General features: G+C 41.8%; 1 protein-coding gene across 1 annotated transcript in view; it reads right to left on the bottom strand.

Moving 5' to 3' along the window:
- RFTN1 (raftlin, lipid raft linker 1) overlaps positions 1 to 19,451 on the bottom strand; it is a 124,729-nt gene that overhangs the window by 31,740 nt on the left and 73,538 nt on the right. Inside the window, exons 5-6 of the mRNA XM_056858007.1 lie at positions 13,646 to 13,976; positions 1,454 to 1,657 (exon numbers count right to left, since the gene is read on the bottom strand). Of these exons, the coding sequence (XP_056713985.1) occupies positions 1,454 to 1,657; positions 13,646 to 13,976 (535 nt within the window). The remainder of the gene's footprint in view (positions 1 to 1,453; positions 1,658 to 13,645; positions 13,977 to 19,451) is intronic.

Raw genomic sequence — 19,451 nt, 5'->3', positions numbered from 1 at the left:
AAGGAAGGTGTTCTTCATGTCTCCTCTGTATGGTGTCAGTATCAAAAGCATTGAAGATCTGGTGGAAGTGAAATGTATCTCTTGAAAAGTAGTTACCTTTAAGGATGGTGCTGGGTTAACCGAAGACGGTGAGCGGGTCTATATAGGAAGAAGCAGTTTCTCCAGGCATCACTGTGGATAGCAACTACAGCAATCCCCATTCCCTAGAAATATCTTTGTCCCATTTTCTGCTATGATAAATGGGGAAAGAAGAACCACACTGCGGAGGTGCTTGCAGCTGCACATGAATCATCCCAATCCTACAAGTGTAGGAGATCCAGTCATTAAGGTTGCCATCTTCCAGGAGCGACCTGCAGTTCCTCTGGAATTACAACTGATCTCTGGACTTTAAGAAGAGGCTAGATGGCCATCTGTCAGCAATGCTGATTCTATGAACTTAGCCAGTTCATGAGAGGGAGGGCATCTTGGCCATCTTCTGGGCCCTGGGGGGTGGGGGTAGTTGTGAATTTCCTACATTGTGCAGGGGGTTGGATTAGATGACCCTGGTGGTCCCTTCCAACTCTATGATTCTATGACTACAGTGATCTGTTCCCCAGACTCTGCCTCCAAATCTCCAGGAATTTCCAAAGCTGAAGTTGGCAATGCTACCAGTGATCACACCAAGCTTCATCTTCCACAGAGACTTTCCCATTCACTTCACATGAACACATGAAACTGCCTTATACTGAATCAGACCCTTGGTCCATCAAAGTCAATACTGTCTACTCAGACCAGCAGCGGCTCTCCAGGGTCTCAGGCAGAGGTCTTTCACATCACCTACTTCCTAGTCCCTTTAACTGGAGATGCCAGGGATTGTATTTGGGACCTTCTGCATGCCAAGCAGATGTTCTACCACTGAGCCACAGCCCCTCCCGCTTTGGTGGAAGCAGCTTCTTAAGCATAACTTTTGTTTGCACAGATCTGCCCCCTACATTGAGATGAACAGGGAAGCCTCCTGACTTGGAAGCAATATGCATACACACATGGCTCTGGATTGATGCTTTTATATGGCCTGCCTTATATCAAAAGACAACCATGAGCAGTGATCTGAAAAATAACGGAGAAAAACTTTTACAGGACTTAAAATCCAGCAAATCCTTGAAAATCTGTCAAGATGTTGTTTCTTCAAAGCCTGATGCCAACAAATAATTCACACTCAGTATGGCATGTAATTTCAAGGTGTAATTAGCATTAAGACAGAATATTTATTTTGCTAAGAAAGCAGCTGAAAAATAAAAAGAAGGGAATAAGATGCTGCTCAGCCTCAAATAAGTGTTCCCATTACTTGCAATATAACAAATACTCTCAGGTTTTCACATTCAGTTCTAAACGAATTTTTGTTCATTGTGACAGAGACAAAAATAAAACAACTGATCACCATTTCAAGAAGATTAAGCAGGAAAAAAATCCATACCATTTACCATCCCAAGACTGAAGATGGCATTCACCAGTGTGCTCCCTTTCCGGAAGTGATCCGTCATGTGCTCGAGCCAATTAGCTTCTAAACTGCAAATGCTCTGGCCATTGCTGAACACTCTCATAGGGACTGTTACAGTGTAGTACTGGCTGGATCGCTGAGAGATCTTTGGTTTGTTGAAGACAGCAAAGATTTCAGTTTCTAAAGAAAACACAAAATGCTGAAATAGCAATACCATAAAGCAGGAAATAAAGCAGGAAAGCATTCTTGCTCTCTGGGGTATAGTCTGCAAGCATAAATGTAACACATTAATAAGCCCTATTAGATGAGGTTTCTCAATGTATAATTAAGACATTACTGGGTCATTAGAGGAAAAAATGTGCTTTTCCACCAAGCTTCAGAACAACCAAATGTAAAACAAACCACAAGGCTTTACTACCAATGGAGTTTTCATGACCATAAAATAACACAGAGCACACATTTTTGTAGACTGGATCCTGTAGATCTGTTCCACTACTGCTGCTTTCCTAGGGTTGCCAACCTTCACGTGGGGCTTACAGTTCTCTTGGAAATTCGAGTTCAAAATCACACCCTGCAATGCAGACATTTTCTCCAAGGGAATTTATCTCTGTAGTCTGGAGATCAGTTGTTATTCTAGGAAATCTCCAGTCCACACCTAGAGGCTGGCAATCCTAATTCACCTACATGATTGCTCCCAAATAACAGACACATTCATCTCCTTGGAATGGTACTTTACTGAGTAAAAACAGCACAGTCCTCTATGCTAGTTTGCAACTCCCAGTTCTTCTCTCTCCTATGCCTCGCTACCTGTGTGTGACAAAGCGTTTCTTTCCCTTAAAGTGACAAAAGCACGTTTTAAGCTATATTCTTCCTCTCCTAAATCAATTCTTTTTCTGCCTAATGGACAGTGAACAGCTTTATTAGTGATGTGCTATTTCATATAGATTTCACTGCACAAAGTCTCTTCTGCTTGCTTGGTGCCAGTAGTACACTTTCTCAGCCTGTTGTTGTTGCTGCTGCTTCCTCGCACCATCTATGGCCGTGTTGGCGAACTTATGGCACGCGTGCCGGAGCCGGCACATCGAGCCCTCTCTGTGGGCACGCATGGAGCCGTCGCATCTGCCTAGGGCTGTGCCGTGTTACTGTGGTGAGGGCGCTGAGGGCGGTGCTCCTTCTCCCCAAGCCCATGCTCCCCATGCCTGCGCTGGCGCCCTCCCTCTCCTTGCACCGGGGCAAGCCCCTCCCTCTCTCTCAGCTGAGCTGCGGCGGCAGCTCAGCTGTTTGTCGAGGCCGCTGGCCTCTCCGGCTCTGCCCTGCGCGTCTCTACCTGGGATGGGAGAGGCTGTGGCCGAGCGCCTTGCCACGCCCCTCCCTCTCAGCTGAGCTGCAGGGGCAGCTCAGCTGTTTGTCGGGGCAGCTCGCCTCTCCGGCTCTGCCCTGCGCGTCTCTATTACATCATGGCTCATGCTCTGAATTGTAGACAGTTTCAAGCACTTCTTGAGGAGGTTCAGGCACAGTATAATTGTTTACTTATGTAATAATGTCCGGTGGCTGAGCAGAGGACGAGTCCTGGAGAGATTTGTAGCCTGCTTGGATGAAATTAGGCTGTTTATGAATGAAAAAGGGCAAGAATATTCACAGCTCACTGATATGGCCTGGCTTACCAACCTCATGTTTTTTACTGATTTTACACAACACTTCAATGCACTGAACAAACAACTGCAAGGTAGAGAAAACAGCAGAAAGAATGTTTTGTGATATAAAAACATTTGAGAGAAAACTGCAGGTTTTTGAAAGAGACCTTGAAAGTGGGCAGCTGAAATATTTTCCAAATCTAAAAATGCATTTAGAAAATTCTACAACATTTGCAGACAATCCTACAAGCCATCAGGAAATCTACAAGGAATTTTCTAGCATTGTAGCAGCTGCAAAGGTGAATTTTAGGAACAGATTTTTACAGTTTCGTAAGATGGAGGCAACCCTGGGTTGTCTTACTTCTCCAGATAAAGCCAAATTTGAAGAACTTGATCTTTCCTGCCTACACTGGTTAGACTGAGAAAATCTGGAAATGGAGCTAATAGAATTTCAAGAAAGCTCTATCTGGAAAAATAAATTCTATGTCTTGCGTGAAACACTTGAGAAGATAGAAGGGATGACAAAGGACAGCACAGTTAGTTCTGAAAATGAAATCCTTAAAGTGTGGACTTCTCTGCCAAATAATTTTAAGTCAATGAAAGCACTTGGGATTGTTTCCTTACTTTGTTTGGATCATCTTATGCTTGTGAGCAGCTGTTTTCAGCTTTGAATTATATCAAATCTGACACCAGAAACAGGCTAACAGATGACCTGAGTGAAGCATGTGTTGCTCTCAAACTTACAAAGTATGAGCCAAGGGTAGACAAATTATCAGCATGCACACAACAGCAAAAATCACATTAATTGTTCAAAAAATTTGACGATGTCCTCAAAGATGTCACAAAAATGGTGAATTACATCATGGCTCGTGCTCTGAATTGTCGACAGTTTCAAGCACTTCTTGAGGAGGTTCAGGCACAGTATAATTGTTTACTTATGTACAATAATGTCCGGTGGCTGAGCAGAGGAGGAGTCCTGGAGAGATGCATGCCAAATGCAAACTTTTACCTTTCAATAAAAAGTTGTTTGTATCATTGAAAGCTCTGTTATTGTGTTTTTCTTTTAAGGCAAAATGTGTTAATGTATGAGTTGTTTTTTCTAAACTAAACCTCAGTATTCAGGTTAAATTGCCGTGTTGACACTTGGCTGTAAATAAGTGGGTTTTGGGTTGCAGTTTGGGCACTCGGTCTCTAAAAGGTTCGCCATCACTGATCTATGGGATTATTATTATTATGTGTTTTTAGCCTGTTTCTCTTTAGAAATTACATACGTTTCTGGTGCTTGCATGGCCTCCTCTCTGTGCTGTGACCGTACCTTAATTTTTACTATTAGCACTGGAGTTGCAATGAAGACAGTAGGTAAGTTTCTAACCCTCTTTTGCTGATTAGAACATCAGCTGGAATTACAGCTCATCTCCAGACTACAGAGATCAGTTCTCCTGAAGAAAATGGGTGCTTTGGAGGGTGGACTCTATGGCACAGTACCCTACTGTGGTCCCTGTCCTCCCCAAAATCTCCAGGAGTTTTCCAATCTGGACATGGCAACCCTACCCCCTGTCCCTCTCTGGTGGCTGGGGTGACTTGGCAACCCTAGGCTAACAGCACTATAGGCATGCCCTTTGAATTGTGGGAACATAGGCAAGCCTCTGTGCCCCTTATGGGGATCTTGTAAAGCAGGCGTGGGGAACCTTTTTCCTGCCAAGGGCCATTTGCACATTTATAACATCATTCGGGGGCCATACCAGGTGTAGATCTCCCGTTGTGTGGGGGGAGAGGCTAGGGTTGCCAGGTCTCTGGCCACCACCTGGAGGTTGGCAACCCCAGGGGAGGCCACGCAGAGAAGGCCTAGAGGGCTCCCCCAGTCCTCCACCCCTCCCAGGCGGGAGGGCAGCCAGCGGTGGGCCCAAGCAAATGAGGCGCCAGGGAGGCACAGCCCAGGGTCAATCGGCAAGGGAGGAAGGAAGGAAAACAGAGAAAGAGGGAAAGGGAGAGAGGGGAAAAGAAATGGAAAGAGGGGGAGAAAGAAAAGGACGGAGGGAGACAGACAAAGAGACAGAAAGAGAGGGAGAGAGAAAAGCCTTCCTCCCCCCCACACACACACCCGCCGGCCCCAAGCGACCTGGCCCCAGGCTCCATGCCCTCCCTGCTCTAGAGTCCACAAAAGGCCCCCTGAAGCCGGATCGGCTCCTGCGCGAATTCTCTGCTGCCGGGAGCCGCGGGCCTGTTTCCCCCTCCCCTCACTGCTCAACAACCGACAGGCAGCAAGAGTGTGCCCCGGCATTCCTGCACGCTGCGGCTATAGGAGGCAACCTTGGGGGAAGCGTCCCTCTCCCTCCTCTTGCCGACCAACAGCCGTCAGTCGGCGAGAGGCGGTCCAAAGGGAGCCGCAGCACCCCTGCAAGCCGTGGCCCCAGGAACACCCTCAGGGAGGGCCGCCCTATGCCACGCTTCCGCGGCGGGGCCCTGGAGCTCCCGAGGGCCACAAAAAATGTCCTCGGGGGCCGCATACGGCCCCCGGGCCTGAGGTTCCCCATCTCTGTTGTAAAGTATCCGGTGGGCCACTGTGGGAAGCAGAATGCAGGGTTACATTTTTATTTCGAATATTTATATCTTGCTTTTCCTGAAAGAGCAGGGTTTTTCTTATGTTCCTGTGTGCAAGTTGCCTTATCTAAATTTCTAGAATCTACCTACCCATTATACTATCAATAAACCTCCTTTTGGGAGGTAATGAAGGGTGAATGCCAAAGGAGCTGTGGGAAGTTTAAAGTTTACAGAAAAATATGTAGTTCTTTCAGAGAGACAAAAGGTGTTGTAATTAAGGCAATCACAAAATATTAACAGCCTCAGTGGTGATGTGTTTATACACCTATGTCTGAAAAGAAAATATTCCGGCATAATGCATCAGCAAGGGAGTTTTAAAAATAGTGATTAACTGCCCAGTTTTTACCTATGTTTAGTAGAACTGTCTTTCCTTTTAAAAATTAAAGCTAATATTTTAAGTATTGCATGGAATTGCTTTGCAAAAAAAGGGGGAGATTCATGTTTTCATTAGGCTTGCAGTAACAATAGTGATTCAGTTAAGCCACAGATCTGTGTTAACAGGTGATAATTTTCAATTTTATTATAAAAGCCTGGGTTCTATGTGAAAATACAGTCTTTTTACTTCTTCTGAATTGTTTTTCAAAAGCTTTTACATGGACCATAGTACTATAATTAATGGCACTTTCATGAATTCATCCAGCACTACAGCTTCTGGTGAGTACTTATGTAAGTACGTAAGAACAATAAGCACCAAATGGTGGTTTCAATGTGTGTATGGTGTAGAGTGCAGGGTATGGTGTGTAGGGTGTGAAAGCTGGACTTTGAAGAAAGCAGATTCCTTTGAAATGTGATGTTGGAGGAGAGTGTTACGGATACCTTGGACTGCCAAAAAAGCAAATCAGTGGGTTATAGATCAAATCAAGCCTGAACTGACCCTAGAAGCCAAAATGACTAAACTGAGGCTATCGTATTTTGGTCACATTATGAGAAGACAAGAGTCACTGGAAAAGAGTCATGCTAGGAAAAGTTGAGGGCAGCAGGAAAAGAGGAAGACCCAACAAGAGATGGAGACTCAATAAAAGAAGCCACAGCCCTCAGTTTGCAAGATTTGAGCAAGGCTGTCAAAGATAGGACATTTTGGAGGACTTTAATTCATAAGGTCGCCATGAGTTGGAAGTGACTTGACGGCACTTCACACACACACACACACACACACACACACACACACACACACACACACACACACACACGGTGTAGAGAGAGGCGTGAGGAAGACAGATGGTTCCATTTGATCTTCCCAAGTAAATTAAAAAACAGCCCTTCCACTAGAATTTAGAAGCCAATAAATAAAGAAACAAGTGGGACCAATGTATCAGCATTAATTAAGGCATCTAAGTTATCAAATAAGATATCTCTATGGAACATTACCGTTAGAACTGAATCATATTTCACAAAAAAAGTGATCATGGCTTGTCCAAAGAACTGACTATACACAAATACAAATGTAATAACATTATGAGTTAACTAGGGCCTTTTATGCATGGGCTGTTTCTGTCGCCATCACCCCCCAACTACTTTGGGGCTTTGTTCTAATTATGCACATTTTCTCTAACCTTTAGAAGTCACCTTTGCTCTTCCTTTGCATTTTCCCCATGTTTTCTGGATGCAATAACACTGGAATAATAACAAGTGACCAGCTGCTTATTTCTCCAGTCTCCATTTAACGTCCTCTTCAACCGCTCCCCCTAGACAGGGGGCTACTCAGCTTAGTTAAAATGAAAGAATCCCACTGTGGGTCTGGTGGCATATTTCTAAAAAAAAAACTACAGCCAATTACAAACCAATAGTTTTAAGGGGGGGAACCTCATGCGTGTCTTTTCCCTGCCTGTAATCTATCACGAGATTGAGCTATTACTAGAGCGCATGTGTGATCCAAAAAAAGGGGGATTGGCAAGGTGCATAACAATGACAACATTGGTGACTACTCCCACCTTGGTTCAGCACCTGTGCAGAGTGATTTGAGAATTTGATTGCAAATACTGTGCATCGAGAGAGCAGCATATCCAGCAGTGCATAAAAAGCCTTGGTCTCCATTGTCATAATTATTGTGACATAATTATTATATTTTATCATTTCAACAACCTTATAAAGAGGACATTTTTCTCAAACGAGGAACCGCAATTGAAAGGTGATGGTTAGACCCAGGTCATCCAATTAATCCATGACTAAAGTTTTTACCCTAGTCCCCCCACCCCAGTTCACAGATCTAACAGTCTTCAACAACCACAGTGGGTAGTCACTCTGCCTTCAAAGAGGAATCCAATAATCAGAGAGGTATACATATCACCTAAACATGTATTTGTGTTGTTTAGGAAGCCCACCACCACCACCACTAAAAATCCCTTCCCCACAGAAATGTTTAAATAACTCCAAACTTTTAAAAAGGTTATGAACTTGACCCAACATCCAGTAATTGGGAAGGGGAGGATAGATTCAGAAAAAAAGCACACACAACAGTCCTTGTGTTTTTTAAACATTCCTCTGCCAAAAATCTCAAATATTTTTTGGATTCGGCAACATTTAGAGATCACACAACTAATGTGGGGAAACTCTTACAAATAAATACAAATGCAGGGACAGACAGTATGCACAAGTACCTCTAGAAATCTTAAAATTCATCAGGTTCATATTCAGATAGTATGAATTCAAAGAAGTAATGGTAAAATACATTTTATATAAATAGAGGATGAATGGTAAGACATTTATTTAGCAAAACTATCCAAATACTAAGCCAAGACTTATATAGATCGAGGATTGCTTTATCATTTTGCTGTAACAGGAAACAGGATAAGGGATCTCTCAGCCAGTGACTTTACAATGCAACAAGCTCTTACAATGCAACAAGCTCTTATTAAAATAAGAACCCTACATTATTTCAACACCAACAGTTATGTTCTAAAATTGTGTTGGAAATGACAAACCATTTCTGTAAGTTAAGAAGTTCAGAGTACATTGTGTGGACTTCTAAGGAATAACAAAATTGGGAAATAAAAGTAAGTCGCTGGAAGAACTCTAAAAAGGATAATCAAGCAATATCTGCACTAAACAAATATATTCCTCCCAGCTGGCCAAAAATGCATACACTTCTGGTAAAGGAAATTGCAGGCAAAAACAGAGATTTCTTGTAAAAGGTATGGCAGACAATGTGGAGAATAGAAGTATTTACCTCTGGGTTCACAAGGGAAAAAGGAAGATTAATGCCAAAACTGGAATACATTTTCCAGGTTAGGAAATGGAAGTGCTGAAGAAAATTAGGGTCACAAAAGGGCAATAAAGAAATCAGATACACTGTGGGGGAATGGCAAAAGATACCTCATCCCCCCCCCCCCCGTTTTTCACACACACTCACAAACAATAAAAGATTCCCTCATATTTGGAAATCGTTATTAGAAAATAATAACAGACAACCTAGGGAGGGGCCATAGTTCAGCAAGCTCTGCTTTTGCAAGCAGAAAGTCCCAGGCTCAGCCCCTGATGTCTTCAATGTAAAAAGTTGGGCGGGGGGTTGCCATCAAGCCACAACTGACTTATGGCGACCCTGGGTGAGGTTTTCAAGGCAAGAGACGTTCAGAGGTGGTTTGCCATTGCCTGCCTCCGTGTCACGACCCTAGTATTCCTTGGAGGTCTCCCATCCAAATAGCCAGGGTTGATCCAGCTTAGCTTCTGAGATCTGATGAGATCAGGCTAGCCTCGTAGGTAATGTTAAAGACCATTCACCTGAGACTGCAGAACCACTGCCAGTCAGAACAGACAATACTAAACAAACATTCGTATAAATTTCTGCATAAATAAATAAACTAGAAAATACTCACAAAGAGAGACATGGCCAAAATAGGCCAAGTAAAGAATGAGAAATAATAAGGTTTTCCTGGATTATTTCAAGAAGCATTAGGCCCTTTCATTCCATTGTTTTCATGTGTGAGTTTGGGGACCAATGTACTTAAGAGACTTTAGTTCACTACATTCTGACCTTTAACACTACCACCTATGTGTCAAGTCATGACATCTTCAATACAATATCAGGAGTGGCCCACAGAATCACATGCTATCTCCCAAGTGACCAAGTGACCCCATGTGCAAACTTCTCCCGCTCTCTGTTCTTCTATCCTTGATGTCAATCTTAAACCATGGCCTGCCCTATGGAAAACAGAGAGAACAGCAGTAGCTTACGCCCGACCTAGAAAGCTCTGCAAATGTACATTTAGCTCCACCAGCAAAATATATAGGGGAAGTAAACGTGTATAGACACAATGTACTATTACGTACACAAGGGTTAGCACCCTGTAAAAGCCCTTTGTTACATCAATCTGGGAGCAGCAGGACATAAACTACTGTAAGAAGTATAACACAAAAGACTTCCAGAGTAGATCTCGCTTTTGCAGGACAGAATGAAAGGTCTATAACATGACTTCCAAACAAATCCAATGAAAAGCAATGGCATGACAGGCAGTTATAAGCAGAGAATAGTTGCAAGGAAGCCTGTTAGATGGGGTTAAACTTAAAATATTAAGTTTAGCTCAGTAAGAAAATTACTCTACTGAGATGGTCTTGAACATCCATTCTCTTGGGTTACAAGGAGAGTTCACATGGGACCGCATCCTCTTAAAAGGGGGGGGCATGATAAAGCTTTTAAACCCCTGGATGGCAGACTTCACAACACACTTGTGCTTTTTAAAGCGGCAATGAGTATCTCATAAAAAACTAAAATGTTAAAATACATTAACTCAAAACAAAGATGCACAGATGATTGAATAGAAGAATGAAAAGAACTTTGATCTAATAGCAGTAAAGAATTTCCTCCTCTCTCTCCCTCCTTACATCTTGCTCTCAGTTATATTTATGCGATCAGGGCAAACAGCCAATGGAAAAGACTCAAGAAATATTGGGCAGGATCCATGCCTGGGGGGGATTTCTGACTTGTTTGTTTTTTATTTAGAAAATTTGTATTCTGCTTCTCAGGATGGCTCACAACAAAGTAAAATGGAACTAAGCAAGTAACAGTAAGTACAATAACAAATCAGTAAAAACAAATAAAAACAAAACAAATAAATAAAACATGCCAGCAAAATATAAATTCAAACCCCACACTTCCTATAAGAAACTCAGGGTGGTGCATCCCTTCTACATTTTACCCTCGTAACCACCCTGGGAGGTACGTTTGGCTGAGAAAGAGTGACTGGCCCAAGATTATCCAGCAAGCTTAAATGCAGAATGGAGATTTGAATCTAATTCTAGTCTGAAACTGCAACCAAAATATCACTCTGATCTTTCACCTCTCTGCGTTCCCAGACTATTTCGCAGTCAGCTTTTTCGGAAGTTCTCTCGTGATCAAAAATGGCTTAAAGCGTGGCATGTTGGGCTGCTGTTTAAGAAACACCAGCCAAAAGTCCCCTTAGACATACAGAACTAGTCATGTGGACCTTTGAACCCTCAGTTGACTGTACCTAAAATAAAATGTATAGAGTGAATTATTACGTGAACTAGTTAGGGTCCTCACCAATAATGATTTGACCATTATTTCTCCCTCCGGTATACCTACTTTTCGATTATATAACTAGATATATTTATGCTGGCTGCTTTTTAATGTTATTGATCCAGTCGTTTAAAAGATGTTTTATCTTTAAAGCTATTGATTTGCTGACCTTAATGTATTTTATGTCCCTGTCTTCAACGGCTGGATTTTTTTTTTTTTTTTACATTTTTTTTTTTTTCTGGTTAATTTTTAATGTATTGGTGATGTTTATTATATTTTTAAACACTGATTTTACTATAAGCTGCTTCAAGAGCCAACTTGGCTGAGAGAGTGGAGTATAAATGCCAAAAGTAAATTAAATAAATAATCTCATATCCATAATCACAATTTTTTCAAACCAGAGCTCTAGCACTGGTCTAAAATTAAAGCATGCATTAGCCTGCAGTGGTGTTAATACATCTCCCAAAGTTGTGAACTTTATTTCTTCTATCTGGGAGCTGCAACTTCCTCTGGGACTTAACACCACTTTCTATCAGTAAGTTGTAAATGGAAGTAAAGTACAGTCTGCAGCTTGGAGATTATCAAATTCTGCAGGGGGATGCAGAAACAGCACAGAAATACAGCAGGGGTGGGGGGAGGAAATAGATCGATTTTAGCCCTCCTTTGGTATGCATCGTTTCATTTATCTGAAGATATTCAAGTCAGCTTTCCATGAAAGCCTGCATAGTCCAATAGATTACAAATTCAGACTATTAAACCAGAAAAATGTGGCTTAGGGTTGCCAATGCTGAGCTGGGAAATTCCTGGAGATTTGGGTGGTGGATCTTGGGGATGTGAGGGTTTGGGGAGAGGGGGAGTTCAGCGGGGTATAAGTAAGGTTGCAAAACTCTAGAGATCTTCCAGAATTACAATGGATTCCTGAACAACAGAGATCAGTTCCCCTGGAGAAAATGGCTGCTTTGGAGGGTAGAGTCTATGGGAATATACCCAACTGAGCATACTCCCCTCCCCTAACGCCACTCTTCCCAGTAGGGTTGCCAACCGCAGGTAGTAACTGGAGATCTCTTGCTTTTACAACAGATTTCCAGCCGACAGAGATCAGTTCACCTGGAGAAAATGCCCACTTAGGCAATTGGACTCTATGGCATTGAAGTACCTCCCCTCCCGAAACCCCACCCTCCTCAGGCTCCACCCTAAAAACCTCCTGCTGGTGGTGAAGAGGGCCCTGGCAACCTTACTTTCCAGATTCCACCCCTAAAATCTTCAGGAATTTCTGAACCCAGATTTGGCAACCCTATAATGCCATACAATCCATCCTCCAAAGCAGCCATTTTCTCCAGGGAAACTGATCACTGTTGTTTGGAGATCAGTTGTAATTCTGGAAGATCTTCTGACCCCACCTGGAGGTTGGGAACCCTACATTAGGGGGACCTACAAGGATTTGCAGGAAGCACCTTATTTTCCCCTTCCCCACCATTTCCTCTTTCCATTCCCTGAAAGCTCCCATACCCTGTCTCCTGTTTTTGCTTCATTCCTTCTTCCCATGCACCAGCCAATCTACCTTTATCTGCCCCCTACCCCCCATCTTCAGCTTTCCTTCCTGGTACCCTGGGCCCAGTTGAACAGTGGAGCACTTGCAAGGACTTGTGGACATTTTTCTGTATAACACACTCCCCACACTATTTCCTCTTTCCCTCCTCATGGCAACCTCATATCCTTACCTTTCCCTGCTTCCTTCTCTCCTTCCTACACACCAACCAATCTATCTTTTATCTACTTCAGCTATACTCATTATACCAAAATGGCTTTTGTGGGGTGGCTGCTGTTGAACAGTAGCAAACAGCCAGGTCTGGGTGAGTCATACAAGTCATGTGTACCAAGTCATCCATGGTTGCTGCCAGGCCTGGCCTTGATGAGTCCTCCCTCAAAGGCCAAAACAGGCCTGGAAAGGGCCCTGCCCTTCCCTCTGCTTTTCGGTGAAAGGAAACTAAGGCTCAAAGGTTGAAATAGTGTTGTGGTTGCCTAGCAACCCCACAACATCCACTTCATTTCTTAAAGCTACAGGTGCTACTTCTATTATTTGGGAGAGGTTAACCCCCAATATATATACTTTTATAATTTCAGATTTTTCTGGAAAGCTGGGGATGTTTCCAGGCTTGCAGAAAGATCTGTCTTGTCTGTCAAAGTCTTCATTCTCTGGCTTTAAGTATTCCTAGATTTGGCCATGTTCAAAATTAGATATATGAAGAAGGGCAGGAATGTTACAAGAAAAAGATCATAAAGCTTTCTGCATATTATAGTGCCATACCGATGATATAAATAGCAAATTACTCTTGAGTTTATTCTTATTAGGTATTACTGCAGTACATTCATTGCAGCAAGCAACAGAGCAATAGGGTTCCAATGCAGCACTGTAGTAACGTATACGCTGTAGCCTTGGAAAACCATTTGCTTTCTCACCTTGTAGCTGCCCTCCGTTTTCTTCAGCAGAGCTTAAACTGAGATGTTCAGTAACCTGCCCTTCACCTCCCAGATCTTCACTAGGGTTTACGCACTGGTCGACATTTTCCTCACTTGCTGCTATGGGGATTTTGCCTTTGTTAGTGCAATCTTTTTCATGATCCAGCAAAGCACAATCCTCAGGAAAGTCTGATGGCGTTTTGTCACCTCTTAGTTCTCTTGAGCTAGTACTGCTGGATATTACAGCACTGCTGCTCGTGGAGTTCATTTGGGAAGTGTACTGAGGTATTATTCCAACAAACCTCATGCCCCGACTCGCTGCATCTTGAATCTATAAATCAAAAGAGAATACAAATTAATTTACAAGTTCTCCTCCAGCAATAATACTGTTTCAAAATTCACCACATCAGGTAAACTAGTGTTATTGGAGTGGACTGGGAGAGTGGGTTTGTGGTGCATAAAAAGTCTTATCGGATTTGTATGTTACATTCCACAATAGCATACGCTCCTTTTAATAAAAATGTATATAAAATGCAAAATGCAAGGGACTACAATTTGTACAGTTATATACTCTATGGATGTCCTTACTGGAAATAGAATTGTATTGGAATATTTTTGCTTTATAGATTTATTAATTAAAACTTAATTGTCCTGAGACAGCCTTGAAACCCGGCGTCTCAGGCCATCCCTACTGACCCATCTGAGACCAAGGAAGCTCAGGCACAAGATGACTCGAGACAGTGGAGGGGCCAGAAGTGGGAACCCCGGGGCAGGACCCTCACATTAATATAACTAAATCAGACTATCATAGCAATATTCAGTTTATTTTTATCAACTTACTTTTAAAATGAGATATGGGAGACTAGAACTGCCTGCCACCTTCCCTCTTAGCTTATATTTGAATATTATTTAAAATTAAAAGTGAGCCAATACAAAATATGCTTTCCAGCATAATTCAAAAAACAAATGATAAAAATCATTTTCTGTAATTATAAATATTTGTACATTACATGTATCCCCAGAAATCAAAACACACATGTGACATTTGTACCATGTGCCAAACCTTAGTGAGCCACTGTCTCACAGTAGATGTGGTTATGTGATGCCAATTCTTTGCAATCTGAACATGAAATGGACTTCTGGATATTACATGTACATGTGTATATAACCTCGGTTATCCATAGGATTGCCAACCTCCAGGTACTAGCTGGAGATCTCCTGTTGTTATACTGTAACTGATCTCCAGCCGATAGAGATCAGTTCACCTGGAGAAAATGGCCGCTTTGGTGATTGGACTGTGACATTGAAGTCCCTCCCCTCCCCAAACCCTGCCCTTCTCAGGCTCCACACCAAGAACCTCCCACGGGTGGTGAAGGGGGACCTGGCAACCCTAGTTATCCAGAACTGCCTTACTGCCCCAACCGCCATTCATTCCACTTGGAGTTCACTAGTCAGGCACAAAGTCTGAATTTCCATAATATAAATTACAAGATGTGATTGGTTGGTTGTTTCTTTCTTTCTACATATTGTTTATTTCTACATAAGATTAATTGTTGAAACAGTAACACAGTTACTCATAATTATGCATTTAAATACTTTTCCATTATTTAAAACAAATAGCAATAGAATGAGACTGCTCTTCTGTACTGAGATACGCAATGGCAGTATCTCTTCCTATTGCCCACCAAAATAAAGATAACATGGGCTTTTTCAACTGCAATCCAGATGGCATCAATTCTCCACCCTAGCTGCATGCTGTCAGACAGGGCAGGATATGGAAGCAGTAAATTAAAAAAACAAAAACAAAGGAAACCTCATTTTCTGATGCATCTTCCCCAAAATGTTACAAATCACCCAACTTCCTGACAATCATGCGTCTGGGCTGCATGCATATATGACACCTGGATCACAGAAACAACTTCCTGTTTTATGCTGTTGCTAGAGTTTCAGTGCTCAGGTCTATCACTGCAAGAACTGGAGTTGGCTTCCCCAGGAAGCCAAGAGAAAGCTAGAAAGTCACAGTTGCAAGATTTTGGACTAACATAGAGACAGTTTGCTAACACGCTGCCAAGGTGAAATGATCGTTATCATAGAGTCTCTCACAACTAATAACCTAGTACAAGTAATATTTCAGCTGCATAGTTTAAGAGAAGAAAATGTTTGGTCTCTGTGCTATGAAAATGGCAGCCATCCCTTCTAATGGGCAAAATTAGAAGCTTCTGAGCGACTAGCGTAACGCATTAATGAGACATCTGCTGAGTTGAGTTTTTGGACAGACAAGTTGTGTGAAATGGGTTGCTTTATGGGATCAGCCAGCTGGATTACCACATTATATTGCTCAAGATAACTTAAATGCAGGGTATGTAGGAGACTGAATGTGGAAAACTGCTATCTTGTCTACCCTCAGATCATAAGAAGCCATTTGGACCAGGAAAACAGATAATTGTCCAGAAATTGCTGTTGGTTATTTCCTGGATTTTTCAGGCTAGCATGAATGCATTAGTTTTTTGGGGGGTGTCTTCACACCAACTCATTCAGCAATTGTTTCTCTTTTGTACAGTCTACACTGCTAAGGCATTGGGAAGTAAACTATTACTGTTCACTTGGGTGTAGCTACACATACCAAGATGAATCACTTTACACCTGAAGATGCCGCTTTAAGTAAACTACTGCTGTTTTAAAAGATAGGTGCAAACTCACTTAGTTGCCCAAGCCCATCTGATTTTGCTGCCATGGATACAAAGCAGCATGTGAGACATCACGTTAAGTAGCCATTTCTGATATTTAACCTAGCCCCCTCTTGAATTATATAAATATTTGCAATGTTATTATATATTATTGAATTATATAAATATTTATATATTTGTATTTAAATATTGAATTATATAAATATTTGCATTTATTAGCTGATAATAAAATTCTGTTCATATCTCAGTGATAATGTAAACTGCATTTGCATAGGAGAAAGCCAGTCTTTCTCCTGGCTTTCTTCAGTGTTCAGTGTTACTGTCCTTCAGTGTTACTCCTCTGAAGTTGCCTGCCACAGCTGCGGGCGAAACGTCAGGAAAGAAAATACTAACACCACGGTTACACAGCCCGGATAACCTACAAGAACCAATGAACTCTGACCGTGAAAGCCTTCGACAATATCCAGTCTCATCTGTTACAGAGATTTCATTACAGATAGTGTAGTGATTAACAGCATGAGCTGGAAGGTCCTGCTTCAAATCTAGCTCAGACGTGGCCTCAGTAAATGACCTTGATCACACTGTTGGGCTGGCTCAAGTCCCACAAGCAGAGTGAAGCTCACAGAACAAAACAGAACTCCCCTGCGTCTACCTTCCCACGGCAGCCTGCTGAACCCTTTGAAAACCTAACCTATGGGGAGTCAAGGGATCTTCACAAACAGTAGGGGGGGCAAAGTCGGGGTCTGCAGGAAACAGGGAATCAGCAAATTTTCCTTCTCTGCAATGGAAGTGCTGATCCACTATTGTAAGCACGGTATGCAGGAAGAAGAGAACCTTCGGCTCTAACCCATTATCTTCAAAACATCAGTCCTATCCTGAGATATTAGCGCTTCCTATCTATGATTCTTGTGAGAGTTAAATATATGAGCTTCTTCAAGCATCATTGATACCTTATTATTGTTCTATTACCATTTAGAAGTTATAGTGGCACCGTACCTGCACCATACAAGTATAACGGATAGGTAGCCTTAGAACTCATGTCATTACACCAGTTCAAGCAAATATAAACTGAGATACAACTGTTTCCACAGTTTCTGAATGAGGCAATGCAGTGGAATTCAGATTTCCTGACCACAGAGAACCCAGTCACATCAGTTGCCAGGAAACCTATATGCATTTTGCTGAGGAATCCATACATGTTGCACAGGGGTCTGGAGTGCATTAATGTTTAGTAGAATGTGTTGAATATTCCTAACCTCATTGAAGGAAAAATTCTACTTTGTATCACAACTAAGGAAGGACATTATAGAGGTTTATAAAATTATGCACGGGGTAGAAAGCATAGACTAAGAGAACTCACACACACACACACACACATACACTGGACTTCATGGCACAGTGTGGATGTTTCAGAAGTCAGTTTGAAATATCACAAGGGGCACAATTTTCAGAACTGTCAAGGCATACTACACATCCTTATGGTCAACCAAATCAATTTCCACTCTTGCCAGATTTTAAGGAATTTACCCCAATACACACTTGGCTCAGAGAAAAAGTTGGAGAGAAAACCACATGAATTATCATTCCGTTTTTGCAGGCTAGTATGTAATGCTTTCCAGAATGAAAAAAATATTACAAAACTGGCATATAAAGTAATCCAACCATCACATTAAAGAGGGTGACAGGTATTTTTCTTCTCATATTGTATGTTGCATTGCTAAATAATACAACAACACAAAAGGAGACAGTCTGTTTCAAAATCATTAAACAACAGAATCATTTAAACAATGATTATTTCAAGGATGTGTTTTCTAGTTTGGGACCATATGTAGAAACTAACCTTAATTCCTTTGAATATTCCAAACAAAAGCTTACTTTTGTTGTTGTTGTTTCTTAACTTTACATATATAATTAAAACACTTGTAATATATTATAGAGAATTGTTTTGCTAGTTTAGATATTGGAACATCTGCCCAAAGCAATTAAATACTTCCTGGTGTTCTGATTTCCCAATGCTAAATAAGACAAAGCCTGTTGGATAACTTACATTATCACCAGTTAAACTAACCAGGAGAATTGAGGATACCAGTGAGTTCAAACCACTCTGTATCACAGTTTTCCCCAAACCCATCAAGACAGGGACTGTGATGGACATTAAGTACCCTCATTTATTTTACTAATGTGTATTCATTTATAGCCTATCTTTCTTCCATGGGACTCAGTATTATGTCTAGGGCTCCCAATCTTCCATCCAGGCACAGTTTAGTTTGGCTTTAGCAATTTTGATGCATTGTGAGTTTTCATAAAACCTCTTCTGTACTTGAGAAATATTATTTGAAGACCTTCATCACAAGTCCACCATCTGCCATTCTAAATTGGGGAATTCAGTGGACAAAAGTGCCCGACCATGATCCCACACGATTCAAATTCCAGCCACAAATGCCTACAAATGGTTAGTCACACTCTCTGTCTCCAAGCCTTATTTGTAAAATAGAAATAAAATTAAGTACTGATAGACCTCTCAAGGTCGATTTTATTCTCACCTGAGAACCAGAATGCAGCTCTGGTAATTCCTTTACTCCATGGTGTTCGACAAATTTGAACTTGTAATCTGATTTTGCTATTTCTGAGTTCCCAGAGAGCTCTTGATGGTAGGAGAAAAGTAGCAGGTGGGAAAGGAGGAGTCAAAGAGCACTGGTCAGGCTTTCAGTTCTTGGAATAAACTGCCTTATTGGGGGGAGAAGAAGTTGGAACACCTTTATACTCAATTTTGAAGTTTTTGCGGTGAGGTGGTTTGAGAGAAGGGATAGGGGTTGCACCACTCATGATCACTCAGGTTACTGGCAACCAGTTACAGGGAATTGCTATTCCTTTGTTATTTAGTACAGGAGGGGAGTTTGACAGCCTAATGGCTCTAGAATTTTCTTGAGTACTTAAGAATGGATTTTAATGGCTCATAGGCACTGGTCATCTTGACTTTTTATTCTGGGAGGTGATCTCAGAAATTCCTCTATTTCACACAGTGACTTAGTGCTGATTTGCTTCAAGGGTCAACTTAAGTTTCTCTTCCCTTTGCCAAGATGGAGCATGCACTATGCTCTTCTTATACTTGAGTCTAG

The sequence above is a fragment of the Euleptes europaea genome, chromosome 11 (assembly GCF_029931775.1).
Source record: "Euleptes europaea isolate rEulEur1 chromosome 11, rEulEur1.hap1, whole genome shotgun sequence".
NCBI classification, from domain to species: Eukaryota; Metazoa; Chordata; class Lepidosauria; order Squamata; family Sphaerodactylidae; genus Euleptes; species Euleptes europaea.
This window is presented reverse-complemented; position numbering and strand designations above follow the sequence as displayed.